This window comes from Heterocephalus glaber, unplaced genomic scaffold (assembly GCF_053883595.1).
Source record: "Heterocephalus glaber isolate CG9 unplaced genomic scaffold, H.glaber_assembly_v1.0 deba00001608, whole genome shotgun sequence".
Taxonomy (NCBI): domain Eukaryota; kingdom Metazoa; phylum Chordata; class Mammalia; order Rodentia; family Bathyergidae; genus Heterocephalus; species Heterocephalus glaber.
This window is the reverse complement of record NW_028258379.1, coordinates 14,187,008-14,207,676: the sequence shown is the minus strand read 5'-3', so window position 1 is coordinate 14,207,676 and position 20,669 is coordinate 14,187,008. Positions and strand designations below refer to the sequence as shown.

The 20,669-nt window shown below is 44.9% G+C and overlaps 2 protein-coding genes across 7 annotated transcripts in view; one reads left to right on the top strand and one right to left on the bottom strand.

Annotated features, from left to right (window-relative positions):
• Positions 1-55: 55 nt before the first annotated feature.
• On the top strand, positions 56-18,713 carry Fam161b (FAM161 centrosomal protein B). 5 transcript variants are annotated; one of them, XR_015444931.1, is made up of 10 exons: positions 56-202; positions 3,867-4,183; positions 5,139-5,689; positions 7,709-8,052; positions 8,636-8,763; positions 11,042-11,206; positions 11,437-11,536; positions 14,191-14,317; positions 14,931-15,057; positions 17,895-18,713. XR_015444931.1 is itself a non-coding variant. In XM_087195083.1 (10 exons), the coding sequence occupies exons 1-10, from the start codon at positions 149-151 to the stop codon at positions 17,922-17,924; spliced, it is 1,959 nt and encodes a 652-aa protein (XP_087051209.1). In that variant the 5' UTR covers positions 57-148; the 3' UTR covers positions 17,925-18,713. The 5 variants fall into 5 exon arrangements, 3 of the variants coding, with proteins under 3 accessions (XP_021102175.1, XP_087051210.1, XP_087051209.1); XM_087195083.1 differs by having other exon boundaries at positions 57-202; positions 14,191-14,333; XR_015444932.1 differs by lacking the exon at positions 14,191-14,317.
• Znf410 (zinc finger protein 410) overlaps positions 18,615-20,669 on the bottom strand; it is a 39,987-nt gene continuing 37,932 nt past the window's right edge. For both annotated transcript variants that reach the window (XR_002390149.1, XM_004837221.2), the window contains one exon: positions 18,615-19,388. Coding sequence is in view for 1 of the 2 variants with exons in the window: in XM_004837221.2 (XP_004837278.1) it covers positions 19,350-19,388 (39 nt within the window). In the remaining variant the exon portion in view is untranslated. The remainder of the gene's footprint in view (positions 19,389-20,669) is intronic.

The window sequence follows — 20,669 nt, the reverse complement described above, 5'->3', positions numbered from 1 at the left end:
AAACGATTCTTGCCTCCTAGGGCGGGATGGATTGGAAAGATGCCCTGAGAGCCAATCGGAGACCAAAGCTAAAAGGGGGCGTGTACGGCGCTGTCAGGACTGTCAGGGTCGCTGTCACTGCAGCTGCTGCTTCTGCCTGGCTACAAAGATGACTTTGGGGAAGCCTGTGGGAGCCTCTGGCAGCGCAGAGTGCAGCCGTCAGGTGAGGAGAGAAAGAAAAGGGACAGCAGGACTGTGCCCCGGAAAGAAATCCCCAAGAGATGAAACTGTTTTGCGTTGCCTTGGAGACAGATGGCAGGGGCGTGTCAGGGAGGGGCGTGGGATTAAAATTAGCGTTTAGGCTCCGGGAGACTGAGTCTTGTCTTTCTGGGATTTGAACTACTTTACCTTCTTTTTTTTTGGTACCGGGGATCGAACTCGGATCCTTGAGCTTTCGAGGCACTCAGCAGAACCACTGAGCTAAATCCCCGGCCCTGAACTACTTTATTTTTTAGGAGTCTCTTCATGGGGCCATAGCAATGCACTGTTTTTTGTTAATCCTCTTAACTACCCTATAACCAGTACAGTTCTCATTTTGTAGAAGAGAAAACTGAGGCACAAAGTGATTAAGAAACTTGCCTCAAAAATCCATAGAGACAGAAAGTAGCTTGGTGGGGTTTAGTGCTGACGGGGTTGGGGTACGGTGTCTGAGGTTAGGAGAAATAAGAAATGACTACTAAGGGGTATGGAGTCTTGGAGGCAATGAAAATGTTCTAAATTTTGTGATAATTGCACAACTTTGACTATACTAAAAAAATTGAATTATACACTTTAAATTAGTGAATTGTGTACTATGGAAATTATATCTCAATAAAGTTTTAAGATGTTAAGAGCCAGGCATGGTGGCTCACACCTATAATCCCAGCGCTCAGGAGGCTGAGGCGGGAGGATTGCTGTGAGTTTGGGGCCAGCCCGGACTACATGGCAAGATCCTGCTCCCCTGCCCCCCAAAAAAGCTATCATGACTTTCTTCATGGTAGCCTGCCCTGCTTTCTCCAGGGCGTCCTTTTTTTGCTTTTTCTCTTTTTACTTGCCCCAAACTCGCTCTGCAGAGCCAGTTTCTCCCTCACTCTTCACTGTTACTTTCTCGAATAAATGTGGCCACTGCTGAGAGAGAGAGAGAGAGAGAGAGAGAGAGAGAGAGGGAGGGAGGGAGGGAGGGAGGAGGGGAGAGGAGAGGGGAAAAGAAAAAAAGAAATTAAGAACTTTGCCCAAGATGGCAGACACGTTATTCAGTAACAGAGCCAGGGATACAACACACACATACCTTTGAATCCAAATCTGGTGTTTTTCTAGTATAACTGTTGGACCTTTGAGAACCCAGTAAGACCATCACCACATGTGACCTGGAGGGCTGTAACAGCCTGCCCTCACCTGGCCCTTCTGCTGCCACTCATCCTCTGCAGGCCCATCATGGCCCCATGCCTACCTCCCTAAGGGTGTCTCTCTCATGCCACTGTCCTTCAGCCACAACAGCCCTCTTTTACCTCCACAAGATTCAAGTTTATTCCTGCCCAAGACCCTCCCCCATGGCCTTTGCATATGCCTTGAACCCAAAACCTTCTTACCCAGATCCTAGCAAGGCTGGCTCCTCATCAGTCAGGTGTTAATCCAAAATTCCTACATAGTAAGAAAATAAAAACTAAAATAAATAAAAATAAAAATTAGTGAGGACTGAGAAAATACAAACATCCCAGTTTACAATGGTTCAACTCATGATTTTTCAGCTTTACAATGGTGGCCGATGAGAAAGTGATATACATTCAATAAAAACTGTACTTCAGTTTTAAATTTTCATTACTTCCCTGGCCAGCAATCATGTTTTCTCTCCATGCTGAGCAGTGACAGCAAGCTGTAGATCCCAGTCAGCCATGTGCTCACAAGGAGGAACAACTAGACGTTCAGTGGGTTAGGTGTATTAAATGCATATTTGACTTCTGATATTTTCAAGTTAAAATGGGTTTATCACTGTAAATCAAGGAGCATCTGTCTAACTGCAAGTTTAATAGACACATAAGGACAAGATCAGCAAAAGTAGTGTTTCTTTGGGACTATGATGTTGCTGTGAAATTTCTAACAGCCCTTCATCTAAATGATAATGCTTACTTACCAATTACCTCCCTTGCTTTGTTCTTCTCACCTCTTCAAGAAAAATTGCTCACTCATTCACTTACTAACTGTCCCTGCTTCATGAGAGCACCCATCCAGAGTTTATCTCTCTCTCCCCCTAATCCTCCTCAAAGTCAGGGCAGGGGGAATGCCTCTTTGGAGGCTGAGGCAGGAGGATCATGAATTTGAGGCCAACCTGGGCAACTTGGTAAGATCCTGTATCAAAGTTTAAAGATAGTGGGCTGGGGATTTAGCTTAGTGGCACAGGGCCTGCCTCAAGTAGGAGGTCCTGAGTTAAATCCCCAGTACTGCCAAAAAAAAAAAATTAAAAATAGGAACGGGGATGTAGCTCAGTGGCACTGTGCCCGTCTTGCAAGCACAAGGTTCTGAGTTTGATCCCTGGTACCGAGGGGAGAAAAAAAAAAAAATATATATATATATATTTTATATATATATATATGGCCTTACTATGTAGCCCAGGCCAGCCTTGAACTCACAATCCTCCTATGTCAACCTCCCAAGTACTAGGATTACAGATATGCAGCACCACACTCTGCCCCAAATAAAATATTAAAAAGGGTTAGGAAAGTAGCTCACTGATAGCATAAGTCAACCTTAAAAAGCCCTCCCCACACACATACCAAGTTCCTTGTAGTTTTCCTGATGTTCTAAAAGTTAATAAACCTAACCCTAATGATAGGTACATTCCTAGTGACCCCTCATGGGCTTTGTCAACAGGAAAGCTTTCTGTAGGACTGCATCAGTATAACCTCACACTGTTTATGTTTTTTAAATATGTTGCCCTCTTGTATTTATTTATTTATTTATTTAGGTACCGGGGATCAAACTTGGGTCCTTGTGCCTGCACAGCAGGTGGTAAAATCCTCTTGTATTTTTTGTCTCTCATTAGAATGTGAGTTTTCTGAGACTAGAGAGTATGTTTGTCTTGTTTTTAGATGGTACACTATACATGTTTTCGGTACGAATGAATGAATGAAGTTTTGTTACTGTTTTACAGTGCTGGAGATCAAACCCAGCCCTTGAGTATAGGAGACAAATGCTCTACCACTGAGCTATACTCAACCCCTGAATGAAGTACTTAAAAGCTGGCTGGGTGTCAAGAATTCTGTCATGGTGTTCTTTCAGCCAGGCCACATTGTCTCTCCTGTTAATCATCCATTCTTAATGATAGAGTGGCAATTAGTTAGAATATGAGGAAATTAGGGATATAGGTGGAGAAACAAGAGAAGAAAAATTGGTAGCAAGTATGTAAATCCCAGGTAAGACAGGATGCAATTTTGACAAGGTTCTGGGTAGGATTCGTGGAGTGTAGTGGGCCGAATGCACGGTGATTAGTACTCTTTAAATGCTAATTGCATTACACGGTGCAAGGACCAGCTTTAGCTCTTCATTTTGCTTTCCTGCCCTTCAAACACACCCATATATCACACTGTGAAATTTCTTTACAGTGAGGAACACATCTTATTTTATATTTTTTGTTTTGTTTTGTTTTTGGAGACAGGGTCTCATTACAGAGTTCAGGCTGACCTTCAACTCACTATGTAGTCCAGGCTGGCCTCAATCTCAGTGCGATGCACCTGCCTCAGCCTTCCAAGTGCTGGGATTACAGGTGTGCATCACAATGCCCGGCTAACAGTTTCATTTTGAAGACCTTTGAAATTATAGTTTAACCTATGAGTTATTTCTATTCTTTTTAGATATTCCCTCCTAAATCCTCTTCAGACACTGAGGCAGAAGATGAACTGTCTGGGGATGGTCTGGTGTTGCGCAGGGCTGGCAAACTCCATGAGTTCCTCAGCCCAGAAGAGGAGGCAGATTCTACTTCTGACTCAACTGAGACCTTTTATGAGACCCTAGAGATTCTAAAGCAGAAAGGTGGATGGGGACTGTTGGAGTCCCTCTTTTCCTCTGACCCAGACAGTGATGAGAACGTCTCTGAGGATGAGGACCTGGAGAGTTTCTTCCAGGACAAGGGCAGGGGGAGGCCACAGGTACAGTGCCCTCCGTCTCTGAGGTAAGGCCTTGTGTCAAAAGCTGCCCCACCCCACCACTCCAGGCAAGTCACACTGTTTCTGGGCCTCACTCCTTTCCTATGAAAAGCTGCGATCACTTCTGCTACTTCTCATGGCTCCAGGTCAGACCAATTTTGGGGACCAAGCAAGTGGTCCATTTCCCACCCAGTAAGCCCAAATCACTCTGGGCAGCTCTCCGTTCAGTGAAGCATTAGAATTAATTAAAGGGATATCTTTTCCCAACACTTTCCCCCCAAGAATGACAAGGTACATCGACCTCAGTCGAGTCTGTTACATGCGTGTGTACTTTATCTCATTTAATACTTTCTCCTCCCAATATCCTTGTAAATGGATATTATTTTTGCCATTTTTACATCTGAAGAAATCCAAACCTTGAATGTTTGAAGCAAGGTTTTAACTTGGATCTGACGCTGAGTCCCTATTCTTCCCCATTGCAGTTTCTCTCTCATATACAAATACTGAGTACAACCAGGTGTGGTGGCTCATGCCTGTAACCCCAGCATTTTGGAGGCTGAGACAGGAGGATCACTACAAGTTTGAGGCCAGCCTGGGCTACACAGTGAGTTTAAGGCCATCCCGAACTAAACAGTGAAACCCTGTCTCAAAAAATAAAACAAATTGGGCCAGGGATTTAGCTTAGTGGTTCCGGCGCCTGCCTTGCAAGCGCAAGGTCCCAAGTTTGATCCCTGGTACCAAAAAAAATAAATAAATAAAACAAATACAGAGTACAGACTGGCCATTCGTGGATCAGTTCTGAAAAGAGCTCCTACTAGGCAGCTAGGGTTGCCTGTGAGATGAGGGAGGCCTGTGGGGCTGAGATCAGGCCGAGAGGTGAGCTGTGACCTGCCAGGCAGGGTGGCCTGGGGAGAGGACGAGGGAGCAGTGAGGCCTCTTGACTACCTTGTCCTCCATACACAGATCTGATTTCTCCCTCAGGTGTGGCTCCGCAAGGCGCTGCAGTTCCCTGAGCAGCCTTCCCTGTGACACTCCCAGGGCCCAGGCACAGCCCACCTCAGGCCCTGGGCCTCCTTCCCAGCACCGAAGTATCAGCTCCTGGACGTCCTCCATCACTGTCCCTCGGCCATTCCGAATGACGCTGCGTGAGGCCCAGAAGAAAGCCCAGTGGCTGGCCTCGCCTGCCTCCTTTGAGCTAGAGAGGCAGCAGGCCCTGAGGCAGGGTCAGGAGGAGGCTGAGTGCCACCGGCAGTTCCGGGCACAGCCTGTGCCAGCACATGTCTACCTGCCCCTGTACCAGGAGATCATGGAGCGCAGTGAGGCCCGGAGGCAGGCAGGGATCCAGAAGAGGAAAGAACTGCTGCTGTCATCCCTGAAGCCCTTCAGCTTCCTGGAGAAGGAAGAGCAGCGAAAGGAAGCTGCTCGACAGATAGACTTGGCTGCCACAGATAAGACCAAGGTCCCCAAAAAGAAAGCCACCCAAAGGATCCCAAAGTCTGTTCTGGAGCCAGCCCTTGGGGACAAACTTGAGGGTAAGGACATCCTTGCCACATTGCCACCTCCTGCTTGGGGACACTGAAAGGCACTGTAGGGATTTAGTGAGCCTGGCCTGGAGACAAGCTGTTCAATTGGACCCACTGGAGGCCGCATGCTCGGTGCAGCCGTGAGGGAGGTTAGGGAGCCTGTGAGAGGTCTTACAGTGATCCCCATGGTGCATCCTGTGAGCTCTCTCAGTGGACCCACATGAGGGCCTCTGTGCCGCACAAGTACAGGAGCCAAGACCGTGAGACACCCAAGAACCACTGAGGCTACTGTCACTTCTAGCCAGCTGCCGCTAGGAAAGCTCCCAATGCTGCCCTCATCTTTCACTGAAGTTACTGAGGGGATGATTATTGACACGTTTCAAAAATTATTTTTCTCTGGGGGGATGGGGATATAGCTCAGTGGTAGAGCACTCGCCTAGCATGTGTGGGGCTTGGGGTTCCAACCCTTGATTCTCAGAAAGAACAAAGAGTGTAGCTCAGGCTTTATTCATTCTTCCATCTATGTGCAACTCACCAAGCACTATTCCTTGGTGAGCAAACAGACATGGAGTTTGTAGGCAAGGAGCAGGGCTGATAAGAGACGAATCACTACTGATGGGATAAGTCATACACAAGGGTTGACAGGGGAAGCATGGGGGTCCTACGAGGGACTAACTCAGGGCCGGGGATTTAGCTCAGTGGTTCTGCGCTGCCTGCCTCACAAGCGCTAGGTCCCGAGTTTGATCCTTGCTACCAAAAAAAAAAAAGAGGGACTAACACAGGGTGTGGTGAAGGGGGAGCAGCCCAGGAAGGATCCCAAGAAAGTGACCCCTGGGAGGGTGTTGGTGAAAGAGGAGCTGTGGTTAATTTTGTGAGGACAGAGAAAGAAGGGAGCAGCCAGAGATGTGGCATGGAGGTAAGAAGCTGAGAGGGTCAGAGAAGGAGAAGGAAAAAGGGGACACACAGGCCCATTCTGAGGGGCCTCATGGGCCACTTAGGGAGTTTGGACTTGGTCTCAAGGGCACTGGAGGGTCACTGACAGGCTTTAAGTAAGGTGGCTCATGACGAGATACATAGTTCCCAAAAGTCACTCTGATTGTTGCATGGATAATAAGAGGGTGGAAAGACTGGATGGATGTTGATCTAATACCTCTTTTCCCACAAAATAAGACCTAGCTGGACAATAATCAGCCTTGGGAACTAGAGATAAAAAGTGTCAGCCCAAATCAGCCTATCCCTGCCTTACTTGCCTTACAGAGTAACCGTTGAGCAAGAGGATTGTGATGGCAGGGAAGGTCGATTATCTTCCAGCTAGGTCTTATTTTGGGGGAAACGTGGTAGGAGGTCATTTCAAAAATTCACAGTTGAGAAATTATGACGCTAGTAGCAAGGACAGTGAAAATAGAGGCTGGAGAGAAGTTCAAGAGGAGGAAATGGAGAACCTGTGCCTGATGAGAGGAAAGGAGGAGGTGTCCGGAATGGTTTGGACAAAGGGCGTGGGTGGCTGATGGGCCCTTCTCAGACACCAGGGAGCCAGGGAGCAAGGCAGGTGGCTGGCCAGCTTCTTTCTGCCTCGCTCTGGAAAGGAATTTAGAAAGAGCTCCCTGGGCCGGGGATTTAGCTCAGTGGTTTTGCCGCCAGCTGCACAAGCGCAAGGACCCGAGTTCCATCCCCGGAACCAAAAAAAAAAAAAAAAAGAAAAAGAAAGTGCTCCCTAAGTGTTGCCAGGAACTGCGTCCACAGCCTGATTGGCACAGCTGTGGTGTCCTGGTCACTGTGTATTCATGGACATTCCGGAAAAGAAAAAGAAAAACAGCAAACTGGTTTGTAATGTTTGCCATTTTCATCCCTGTCATTGCTAATTGCAAACTTCCCACATGAGGTCAACAGACTCACCAAAGTCCCGACACTTAACAGCTGGCTCCAGCACACTACTTCTAGTACCTAAAAGAGGGGAAGTTCTCTAGAGGTTTTGGTGTGAAGCTTGGTCCCTCTTCACCCATCACTACCCTGACTCTTTCTCCACAGAAGCTGAGCTCTTCAGGAAGATTCGCATCCAGATGCGGGCCCTGGACATGCTCCACTCGGCCTCCTCCCCTATCCTCTCTAGTAGCCGGCCTGACCCACAGCCCCGCACGGCCACCCGAACTTGGGAAAAGAAGCTCGGCTTCCTGCAGACCAACTTCAGATTCCAGCCTCGGGTGAATCCTGTCATCCCTGACTATGAGGGCCTCTACAAGGCTTTCCAGAGGAGAGCTGCCAAGAGAAGGGAAACTCGAGAGGCAACCCGAAACAAGCCTTTCTCGCTGAGGACTGCCAACCTGCGCCACACTCCAAGGCCCTGTGACACTGCAGCCACTGGAGGGAGGAGGGTGAGAGCCCGGGCAGCTGCAGGAGGGTCAGGACCCAAGGCCTGAAGTACAGGGTAGACCCAGGTCTCCAGAAAGCACTTTTCATGACATCTTCTATCTTAATTAAACAAAACAACGGCAAAATACCAACACAGTTATAAACACATCCACACGGGAAAACTCCCTTTTGTTCCTCTCTCTAGAGGGGTTTTACAGAAATAAATCCAAGCAGGTTTGGAAGGCTGAGAATTGGGATCAGTTGCTTGTATCTTTAGACCAATTCCAAGGAATACTTCTCATTAGATTGAAAAACTTAGGATATATCCAAGTCTTGGCCCGGTTACTAACCTTAAAGTTTCACTATCCATCTCTTTAGTGAATTTTTTTGGGGGGGTACCAGGGATCGAACTTGGGATCTTGCCCTTGTGAGGCAGGAGCCGGAACCACTGAGCTAAATCCCCGGCCCTTCACTATCCATCTCTTATTACTAGGGGAAAAAAAATGAAGATTCTCATTTTCAGTCTTTCACTGAAACTGAATCCTCATTAAGACTAAGCCCAGTATCAATTGCTGTAACATCAATACCAGCCTTCCTTTCTTCTAGGGTTCCCTACAGCCACCAGCTACGCCCCTGCCCAGGAGTTGTTCTCTGAGTGGCCTTGCTTCGCTCTCTACCAACACCCTCCCTGTGCACATCACAGATGCCGCCAGGAAGAGGGAGTCAGCAGTCAGGTGAGTGGTCAGTCACACAAGGCTCACAGTGCTCTGATCTGGGACCAAATGCTGGACCCCATCCTGCTGTTATCAGAGACATCTTAGGAGGTTGAAGGGATTATAGGTGTGGCTCTGCATGCCTGGTGTGGACGGCAGCCAGCCATCACACAGCAAACACTCATGGGGACTTATTCTCTGCAAGGCACAATGAAAACATCTTAGGAAAACTTCAGTGTAATGTGCAGCCAGAAATACAGAAAAGTCAGTAAGCAATTACCATGGTTTTTTTGTTTGTTTGTTTTTTGTACCAGGGATCGAACTCAGGACCTTGTGCTTTCGAGGCAGGCAGCGGAACCACTGAGCTAAATCCCCGGTTAATTACCATGTTTTGTGAGGTGTGCAAGTATGGAGGCTTGTGAGGGCCCTGGGAAGCTGGGGTGGAGTCGCTTGTCTTTGACAGTAGTGTCAGAGAAGAAACTTGAAGAATGAGGAGTTAGCAAGATAGGCTGGAAAGAATGACAGATAGAATATATATAAAAGCCTGTAAATGAAAGAAGCCGTGAGGAAAAAAATTTAGAGACACCTGAGGCAGATGGCTGAGCCTGCCACAAAGGAGATAGCCATTGCCAGATTTCTTTTTTCCAGTACTGAGGAACGAAGCCAGGCCTTTGCAACGAGCTATAACCCCAGTCCCCCCTTTTTCTTTTAAAACAAGGACCTCATTAAGTTCCCCAGGCTGGGCTCGGATTGTGATCCTCTTTTTTTTTTTTTTTGAGACAAGGTCTCTCTATTTTCCTATGTAGTTCAGGCTGTCCTTGAATTCATTATGTAGCCCCAGTCTGGCCTTGAACTCCCACCAATACTCCTGCTTCAGAGAGTGCTGGGATTACATGCATGCACCACCATGCCCAGCTCAGTGTTAGATTCAAGGTGCCCTGAGCTTTAGAGAGGTGTCAGAGTTGGATGGAAGAAATAAGGAGCCTGTTTTGCTTTTTTCTTAGCAGTGCTGGGGATCAAATGCGAGGCCTTGTATATGCTAGCCAAGCACTCTCTCACAGACACCACCCCTCCCGCCCCAGCCCAAGCCTTTTTAACTCTTTAACTGACCTGACTCTGGTATTGTTTCCATCGAGCCAGCACCTCAGAAGGAGCTCCTCCATGAGGCCTCTGAGCTACTGTGTATCTGGTGTGTGTGTGGGTCACTGTGTAATGAGCAGCTGAACCCTCGGAAAGGACTAGTGGCTTAGTAGCTCTTAGTGCCTTCCTCTCTTGGTGCCTTCCCATGGTGCCTCCCAGTGTATTTAGGATCCTCGAGTTTCACAGAGTTACTAAATCAGGGCTAAATCATCAGTATCCTGAGGCCCAATAAGAGGCCAGCCCACCTATGGAAGATAGCCACATCTACTTTCCAGCAGCAGGGAGTTTGACATTTTCATGCTGCTCTTCCTCATCTGTCCACTTGAATGTGTACATCTCAATGCAAGAAGAATCTTGCTCACTTTCCCTTTTAGGATAACTCCACATAGGACCTTGTAGAATAATTAAAAAGCTAAGTGCTGCAAATTGATTCCAAATTGCCTGCATTGAAGGAGGCCCATTTCTAGTTTGTTTGTTTGAAATGTGGATTTGTATTTCCAAACAACCATGAACCCAAGTAACTTCTAGCCCACTGTTTATGGTACAGTGGGCAGAAGCTTGTGAGTCAGAAGTTCTGGTTCTAATCCTGGCTTTTCAGTTGGCATGCATATCTTTGAGCAAGTGGCTTAACCTCTCTGACCCTCAATCTCTTCCTGGGGAGGAGGTTTTCCATCTTTATCTCATAAGGCACTTAGCAGGTTTACAGGAAATGTAGTGGTACATGGTTCATGCTATGTAGCTCAGCAAATGGTGGGTATTAGTACTGTTTTCAGATAGGTGCAAGCCTAGAAAATCTACTGAATATTTGGCTATTTAAGGATATTTTAGGGCCAGGGATTGAGCTCAGTGGTTCCGCCGACTGCCTCACAAGCGCAAGGTCCCGAGTTCGATCCCCGGGACCAAAAAAAGGATATTTTTAACTCACAGATTCTCCACTTCAGTTAATGAACTTTTCCTGGGGTAGGAAATCTCTGGGATTCCAGAGAAGGCTTCACCTGCCAGTGCATTTAATCTCAGAATCTTGTTCTTTCTGAAAATGCCAGCTGTGGTAAATTCATTTAGAGAAAACACCAACATACTTTTCAGAGAGATGATTAAGATTGTTCATAAATATAACCAGGATGGTCATCTGTACCCTGTTTTTGCTCCCTCTCTTTAGAAGTTCACTTGAAAAGAAGGAAAAAGCAGATGAGAGTATTCAGTGGTTAGAGATGCACAAAAAGAAGTGTCAAGCACTGTCTAAATCTGTGACCCTGCGTGCAAAAGCCATGGATCCCCATAAAAGCCTAGAGGAGGTGTTCAAAGCAAAGCTGAAAGAGAACCGGTCAGTGTCTTCCATGTGTCAGAGGGGCATATATCTTGGGACCCAGCAAGATTGAAAAAATGGCAAGATGAAGTTATTGGGCTTTAGCTTCTATAATCACAGGGAGTCACAGATTTTGCCAGGAAGTTAGGAATTTACAATGCACCTTAGAGTTACTCTCCTTAACTGGAATGGATGGTGGTCTGGATTGGAAAAGATGAAATTCTTTCTAAAAATCTTGTTAATTCCAGGAACAATGACTGTAAAAGAGCAAAAGAATATAAGAAAGAACTGGAAGAAATGAAGAAGAGAATACAAACAAGGCCCTATCTCTTTGAACAAGTTACCAAGGTAAAGACCGTACTATCACTCATTTTCTTTCTGCCTTGCATGAAAGGGCTCTTAGAGATTATTAAACAATTTCAATATGTGGGCATTAAACATTTCCTTAAGTTTCAGACATTCTCAGGTGGACCTGCTTTATTACTACCATTTTCCCCCAAATATAGGTTAGGGTGCTCACAGGCACCTCACAAGGTTCTTTCCAGACTAAGTGCCTTTCAGGTAGAATTATTTGAAGATAACTCCCCAAGGGAAGGCAAAGCCCTATGAGTTCTCTCTAAGGAAGCTCTGGAGCTCCTTGAATGACCCAGAAAAGCCACTGTCCCAAACAATTTGGGAAAAGCTCTGTGGACCCCTTTTCTCTTTAGTTTCAGACAGAACTTGGGGTTCCATAGGGACTGGCTCTAATTGCTGGCCATTAGCTCTGTCCTTCAACTGGTGCTTAATCTAGGTATCTGGTGGTCTGCTCCAGCCCCACTCCAATATCCCCACCCCACACATGGGCTAGGCTGCCTTTGATTTACTTAGCATCTCTCATGCTCTGCAGAACGAGTTTGTGGTATAAATGCTTGTAATCCAAGCTACTTGGGAGGCTGAGACAGGAGGATGGCAAGTTTGAGGCCACCCTGGGCAACTCAAAAAGACCCTATCTCAACATAAAAATAAAAAAGGCTGGGGATGCAGCTCAGCACTACCTGGGTTCAACCCCCAGTACAAAAACAAACAAACTCCCCCCGCCCTTTTCCTTTTAGATGTTAACTTGTTTGTTTGTTTGTTTGTTTGGTACCTGGGATCAAACTCAGACCTTGTGCTTGCAAGGCAGGCAGGGAACCACTGAGCTAAATCCCAGGCCAAGATATTAACTTGTAAGAAGCAAGCATAGGCTGGGTGTGGTGGCGCACGCCTGTAATCCCAGTATTGGGAGACTGACGGAAGGAGGAGCACCTCAAGTTCGAGGCCAGCCTGGGCTACATAGTGAGTTCAAGTCCAGCCTGAACTACATAGTGAGACCCTGTCTCAAAAAAAAAAAAAAGAAAGGAAAAGAAAAAGCAAGTGTTGTCTTTAGATCTCAATAGATCTCTCAGCACTAGGAAAAATACAAAGTACTCTATGATTTTTGCTCTTGAGTATTTAAACAAAAAACCTTTTCTGGTCCACAGATAGGTAGGTAGATCATCTTCCATTTGTTGTTTTTTTAAAATTTGGTACTGGAGATCGAACTCCAGTCCTTGCGCTTGCGCAGCAGGCAGTGAAACCACTGAGCTAAATCCCTGGCCAATCTTCCATTTGCTAAGGGTGTTCTGAATGTAGCTTACTTTCTATTTGTTAATTTTTAGTCTTCGTCATGATTGCTTGCTTATTTATTTATTTTTTGTTTTTTTGAGACAAGGTCTCAGCTGGCCTTGAACTTGCAGCCATCCTCCTGCCTCCACTCCTGAGTGCTGGGATTATGGGCATCCACCACCACACTTTATTGCTTTTAAATTTCAAGATGTGGTTCTGGAGATTGAATCTAGGGTCTTGCACATGATGGGCAATTGCTGTACCATTGACCTACTTCTGCAGTCTCCCCCTTTTTAAATAGGTTCTCACTAAGTTACCCAGTTACCCAGGTTGGCCTCAAATTTGCCATCCTCCTGCCTCAATCTCCTGAGTACCTTCAGCTGAGTGTGGCACTATACCCAGGTGAATTTGGGGGGAAGGTTTTTTTTTTTTATTGTGTGTTGCTGCTGCTGTGTTTGAATTGGGGTCTCCGTCTGTTGTACAGCTTGTCTCAAACACATGAGTTCACGAAATTCTCCTGTATCAGCCTCCTAAGTAGCTGGGATTACAGGCATGAGCCAGTATGCTGGCCCTTGGACTATTTTTTCTTTTTTCATCTGGGTCTCACTTGGCCTCCCACAAATCTAAGTCCTTGTTTTTCAAAGGTATGTATCCCAGTTTAACACGTGGCATCTCCTGGGAGCATTAGAAATACAGAATTGCAGGCCACATCTGAGCCCTGCCTGGTACGAACCTGCGTATGTTTTTTTTTTTCATACCGGGGATTGAACTCCGGTCGTTCCGCTTGCGAGGCAGGCTACAGAACCACTGAGCTAAATCCCCGGCCCCAAACCTGCATATTTTAAAAAAGGTAGCAAGGTTTTACATTTTATTAACGGTAGGAAAAGAAATGTGCTCTGCAGAATGAGTTTGGGCCTAGTAAAAGTAGGAAAAAAGGGGCCGGGGATTTAGCTCAGTGGTTCTGCCATCTGCCTCGCGAGCACAAGATCCTGAGTTTGATCCCCAGTACCAAAAAAACCCAAAAAAAGTACACTCCACATCGTGAGTACAGTTCAAGGACAAGTAGCCAGACCTTGCATTTTAACAGGATCCTCAGGGAGCTCACCTGCAAGCTAAGACTTGAAAACAAAAGCTCTAAGAAATTTTTTTTTTTGGTACCAGGGATCAAACTTGGGACCTTGCACTTGCAAGGTAGGTGCGGGAACCACTGAGCTATATCCCCAACCCTCTCTAAGAAATTTTTATGCAAATTTGGGCCCACCGCTAAGGGTGGAGATGGCGGTTAGGGACAGGATTATAAGGAAACTGGCTAAGTGAGTAATTTAGCATCATCTGGTAATTCAGGAGACAGCCACAGCAGATTAAGTTCCATTTCACAGGACCTTGCCCGGAAAGAGGCAGAGCGACGGTATCGAGACAGGCTGAAGCAGGCCGGGCTGGAGGAGGACTTCGTGAGGAACAAGAGTCAGGGCACCCAGGCTGTTCGATGGAAGGGTGAGGCCCCAGGCAAGGATTCGCCCAGGTATCTGAGATGCTCTGCATTCTGCAGGTGCAGGTTGTCATGCCAGACACTGCCACTGGGAGAGAACTTCTGAAGAGCCCCTCACACTTTGTGATCACAATCCCATTTTTATAGGCGAGGCCAAGCCAGACGCCTAGATTTAGAATAGTAGAGCTGTGAGTAAAATCTAACAGTTGTATTACATTTAGACTCTTTTCAATTTGAAATATTATTTTCTAACTCTAGTTCTAATGCCATGAGTAAAAGTATTTCTACTTTATTTCTGAAGAGAAATCATGTATAGTTTGACTGCTTGTAAAATGATGAAACTTTTTTTAGCACTCCTTAAATGTAACTCATGAGCACCACCTCCTCCACAACCCAGTTGACACTGTCTAAATCAAAGGGAGAGAAGCACAGAATCTCTATTATTCTCAATTTTCCTTTGTTTCTTATGTCCTGGTAGTCCTTCCCCTAATTCTTGTCTGTTTTCCTCTTAGAAATGTCCCTTCATACCCACATAAAAGAATGAAAACATTTAAACCATTCTTCAATCTTACATAAAGGTTTCCTTAATTTAAAATGTTCTATTTCATTATTCCTTAACTTATTTTGCAGTATCAATGAACGTACAAAACTTGACATCAGCGATCCACAGCAAGCTTTAGAAGAATTCCTAGAACAGCAGACAAGCCCTAAGAAAGACTTGGAGATGCTGTCTCATGAATCACCAGGCAATCTCAAAGCAAGTGTTTAACCAGTACACTTAACGTTACTGCTTCTGAACATCATGCAGCTAACTAGGAGTTGAGTCAAAGCAAACAAAACTTGTATTTTGTATCATGGCTACAGTTAGAGAAAGGGGAAGAGTAACAGAAAAGCAATTTGAGGAAATCAAATTGGACAAGCACAGGTTAGAGTGGTCATAGTTCACATGTAAAGTTCTAGCTTTTTCCCTGACACTTAAAAGTAAATATAGGAGAGGGCCGGGGATTTAGCTCAGTGGTTTCGACGCCTGCTGCACAAGCGCAAGGACCCAAGTTCGATGCCCAGTACCAAAAAAAAAAAAAAAAAAGATACGGGAATGTTTGCCTTTTGAATACTCCCTACTCATCCAGAGTAGTGCTCTCACTCTCTTTTTTCCTTTCCCTACCTTCAAATAAATCATCTTTTATTAAAAAAAAAAAAAGCAGATATAGGAAAAAAGGGCACAAATTGGGTGGGGGGAGAGCATCTTCCACTGAAGGAAGTAATTTAACGGGCTCCACTCCCAAAACAAAGAGAAAAGCAAGTTTTGTGTTTTGTTACTGGGAATCACATTCAGGACCTTGCACTTGCCAGGAAGGTGCAGTCACTGAGCTACATCCCCAGCCTAGAGAAAGGCAGGTTTTTATTGACTTACTGGAATGGGTTAAGTTGGTGATTCCCCCACACCAAAGTTTATTTATTTATTTAGGTTTTCTTTTGTTTTATATTCTGGAAATTGAACTCAAAGATTTCTCACTGAGCTACATCCCCAGCCCTTTTTCATTTTTTAAGATTTCCTCAAATTGCTAAGCTTCCCTGACTGGGCAAGAACTTGTGATTCCCATGCCTCAGGCTTCCAGAGTGCTGGGATTACAAGGGTGGACCACCAAGTCCATCTTGTTTTGTTTTTGAGACAGGGTTTTGATATGCAGCCCAGGCTTCAAACTCAGGATCCTCTGGCCTCAGCCTCACGAGTCTGAGATTACAAGGTGTGATCAAAAAAATACAGTGAACGGCCAGGGATTTAGCTCAGTGCTTCTGCCGCCTGCCTTGTAAGTGCAAGGTCCCAAGTTTGATCTCTGGTACTGCCCCCCCAAATATATATATATAGTGAACATTTAACATTTTAAATTCATTACAAGACACATTGCCATTAATGCCCCTCAGAATACTCCCCCTCATTTCAAATACTTTCTTACATCATTCTTAGAACTTTCTGAAACAATTCTGGGAGTCCTTTTTCATGTCTTAAGGTGTGCTGTTGTGGCTGCGTGGATGTCTTGAATTAAAAATGTTTTAACTTTCATGGTCATTTGAGTTTGGGTGAAGAACCAAAAGTTGCCAGTGCCAGATCTGGTGAATAAGGTAGATGAGAATACACTAATTTTTGTTTTGTTTTTTGAGACAGGGTCTCACTATGTAGTTCAGGCTGGTCGAACTCACTGTACCACCCAGGCTGCCTTGAACTCTCAGCAATCTTCCTACCTCAACCTCCTCAGTGCTGGGATTACAGGCATGCACCACCACGCCAGGCCACACTAATTTTTATGAACCTGCCTTTCCAATGGATGGCAATTGACAGTTGCATTCACTATATTTTTTATCACATCTGATCAACCCTCATGAAGTCCAGAATGTCTTTACAAAGTGGCAAGGACGGGATACATGTGTTAGAAGCAAGAGGGAGTTTAATAGCACCTTTTACTGTAATTTTTTTAAAAATTTAAACATTCATATATTTTGATCAGACCTCATATAGGCATGTACCACCACCCCTAAAGTCTTTAATTTCTATTGTCCAGGAGCACTGTTCCAAAAGATGTTTCTCCATGCTAGGCATGGTGGTGTGTGACTATAATCCCAGCATGGGGGAGGCTGAGGCAGGAGGATCACCGTGAGTTCAAGGCCAGCCGTCAAATGGATGGGTGTAAGACAGCAGGAGTCAGAAGACTAATGAATATAAAAGCTGCTGGAGGGCCAGGGATTTAGCTCAGTGGTTTTACTGCCTGCTGTGCAAGCACAAGGACCCAAGTTCAATCCCCGGTACCAAAAAAACCCCAGGAAACAGTATTTCCAGATCAACCCCATTTTCATCTGAAGCCAGAAATTTGCGTGTTGGCAGCTAATTAAAAATTATTTTAAAATATGGGCTTGATGTGGTGGTGCATGCCTGTAATCTCAGCACTCTGGGAGGCTAAGGTAGAAGGATGTCAAGTTCAAGATCAGCCTGGGTAATACAGCAAGACCCTGTCTCAAAAAATAATAAGGGCAGGATATGTAGCTCAGTGTAGAGGTTCTGGCTTCAATCTCCAGTATTTAAAATAAAATTGTCCAGGTAAAACAAAATACATCTGGGGCTGGGGATGTGGCTCTGGCACTGCGCCTGCCTGGAGAATGCCAGGTCCTGAGTTCCATCTCTAGTAAATCCCCACACATCTGTTTATCACTTCAACCCACAGGGGATGACAAATTTGCAACCTTTTACTACCCTTTCTTATCTTCAGCAACTGATCACTTTTTGCTGGTGGTTAGAGGAAGCTGTCCTGTGTATTGCAGGATGTTTTGCAACATTGCTCCCCTCTCCTGGTTATGAAAACCAAAAATGTTACCAGATATTGCCAAATGTTCCCAGGTGAGAATCACTGTTCTAGTATCAAAGTTAAGACTATAGAATACAAGAGCCAGGGATTTAGCTCAGTGGTTCCACCGCCTGCCTCACAAGGGCAAGGTCCTGAGTTTGATCCCCGGTACAAAAACAAAAAACAAAACAAAAACAACAACAACAAAAAAGAGGGACTATAGAATACAAAAACTAACATATGATTTATTTTTTAGGTATTCTGGAGACAGGGTCTTGCTATGTAGCCCAGGCTAGCCTTAAACTCATGACAATCTTCCTGCCTCAGCTTCCTGAGTGCTGGGATTACAGATGTGCGACACCACGCCTGCAAAAAAACTAGCATTTTAAGAATACAAGTATTTGCCATGAATTCAGTCTGCATAGTTTGATTATGCATGTCATTAATAAATTAAGAACTGTAATTATTTAAAAGGAATTAAGCTTTTCTGTTATGTTTAGAATGTGCTACTTTATGCATGTGTGTGTCAGCACAGAGATCATTTTAAATAAATTTAAAACTTCTCTGACAACCATGATTTTCTACTAGTAGATGGTCTTTGGAATTTCTGTCCTGTTGTCAATAATTGGGTATTTTCTCTCAATAGCTGTGGACAGGTTGCTAGCAAGAGCACCTGCTATAGACACTCATGTTTTAAATATCTTTGTGCAAAAATTCAAAACTATCTGTTATGACTACCATATTTCTAGACTCAGACAGAGTCTCTTCTGATGCAGCAGAGTGATACGTTGGTAACAACCTTGTGTTTGCTAGGTAGAAATGAAGACTCTCATGTCATGTTTCTTAGGCTCGGTCAATTTTACTTACATGGAATCTTAAGGGTAAATCACTGCCCCATCTTCAAGAGAAAGCCTAAATTATTTTCTTAATCTCCCTTTAAGAAATTAAGCTGTATCTAAAACAAGAGCCAAATAACTCACTGGGCTGCTTTGTTTATTTAAAGGGAAAACTGAAGCTCTGTATCAGATGATTTTTAATTTAAAAAAAAAAACCCAATAAAAAAAAATCCTCTTAACATGCTACTGTGTGTTCTGTCAACAAAGAAAGCAAAGTGACTAAGCAGAGGTGTATAAGACAAGATAGAACCTCAGCAGCGGGCCAAGGGAGATTCAAGTAATTCCTTTTTTGCAGCCCGATGGCTGGGAGTCTCTTACTCAGGTTGCTGAAGGGAGAATGCCTCAAAACAACTGACATCACTCCCTCCTTCAAAGCAACAAGGCATCTTGAAAACTCAAGGAGAAGTTCTGTGGTTGATAGCAGGATGCTGACCATCCCTGTGGTCAGACAGCTGGGTCTGGGATGAAAACTCTTTGAAGGAAAACCTCCCCTCAACAGTCGTCATAAAAAAACTTCAGCCAACAAATAACCCAATTTGCCTCTTGGACGAGAAGTCTGTCCCAAAATTCCATGGGGAGAAGAGGCAGGTAGAGTCACGGAGCCCCAGCCTCTGCTTCGCTTATCTGGATCAGAGGGTCGCTGAAGAGAATCTCTCACACACCCATGTTCTCTGCCAGGGAAGTAAGGAGGCAGAAGCGGGGTTTCATCCTTCACATATTTATTTTGGTTCTGGCAGGTCTGGAGCCTTTTCATCCTGCACCCACTGTGCACTCTGGGATCAAACAGCTGCTCCTTCGAAGGTCAGCACCCAAGCTCATGTCTGTCTTTCAGTTAAGTCTCCTTCATTTAGTAACTGTCAAAGATTGAAAGAAAATGTACAATGGATTACAAATGAATTATAAAAAAAAATAATTCATACTAAGTAAAAGGATTAAGAGGAGGGTGAGGATCAAGTCAAGCAAAAGACATCTTCTGAAGCAAAGTCCTGTGTAAAATGATAAATCTCATTAACACACTGTCTCTGGGACAGCACTTTGGGCCCTTCAGGATGCTGCCATCGTAACTATGGTAATAAAATCTCCAGCTACTGTTTGTGTAGTTACATACTCAGCAATCAGTGATGGAGAAATGTGCTACAGGGAATTTAGAAGCAATGAGTGAAACCAGTGTCAGCCAGAGCACAGACTGAAGGCTTAATAAAAAGGATCAGGAAAGGGAGTGGTTCCCTCTATGTCAATTCTAACAACAGCAACAGATTTCATTTGATGCTATGTGGTGGGGACATAAGAATGGTGTATTTTGGGCTGGGGATGTAGCTCAGTAGTAGAGTGCTTCTGGGTTCAATCCCCAGTACAGAGAGACAGACATGGTGGTGGGGAGGAAGGGGGAGATGGAGAGGGAGACAGACAAGAGATGGGGGGAGGGGTGTTTTTAAGATCCAGATATTTGCACCCAAACTTAGTAATGGTACTTTATAAGAAATGCTGAAGAATTTGTAATTTCTGTATTCTGTTTTATTTGGAAAACATTCTAACACGTAGTCAAAGTGGGCCTGTGCAATGAGCCCTCTGTCTAATTCTCAGGAGACCTGACGCAACACTGAGGGAAAATATAAACTGTATAATCTCAACTGCCAAGGTTGAAAGTTGACTTAGTTTTTTACTTTTTTTTTTTTTTTTGAGACTGGGTCTTGCTATGTAGTTCAGGCTGGCTTTGAGCTCACTATGAAACCCAGGCTAGCCTCAAACTTACAGCACTCCTCCTGCCTTGGCCTCCCACGTCCTGGGACTATAAGTGTACACCACTATCATAGGCAGCTAAATTAGGTAAGAATTAATATATAGTCAGAAAAGGACTGGGCTCTCAAGGAAGTCAGTGCAGAAGGTGAGAACATATCAGAACTGGCTGGAGGCCAGCAATATTGTTTTCTTTATAAAGTAAAAGCAGCACCTTCATATTAGGAGAACACTGGGAACAGACATTACTCACTAAGGATGTGTATAAAGGAACGTTAATGGTGAGAATCTCAGCTGTGACACACCAATCTCCCAACTCGATAGACTGTAACACGCATGGTCCTTTGAAGATGGACTCATACTTGGCTTCCTCCATTCTTTTTTTTGGTACCAGGAAT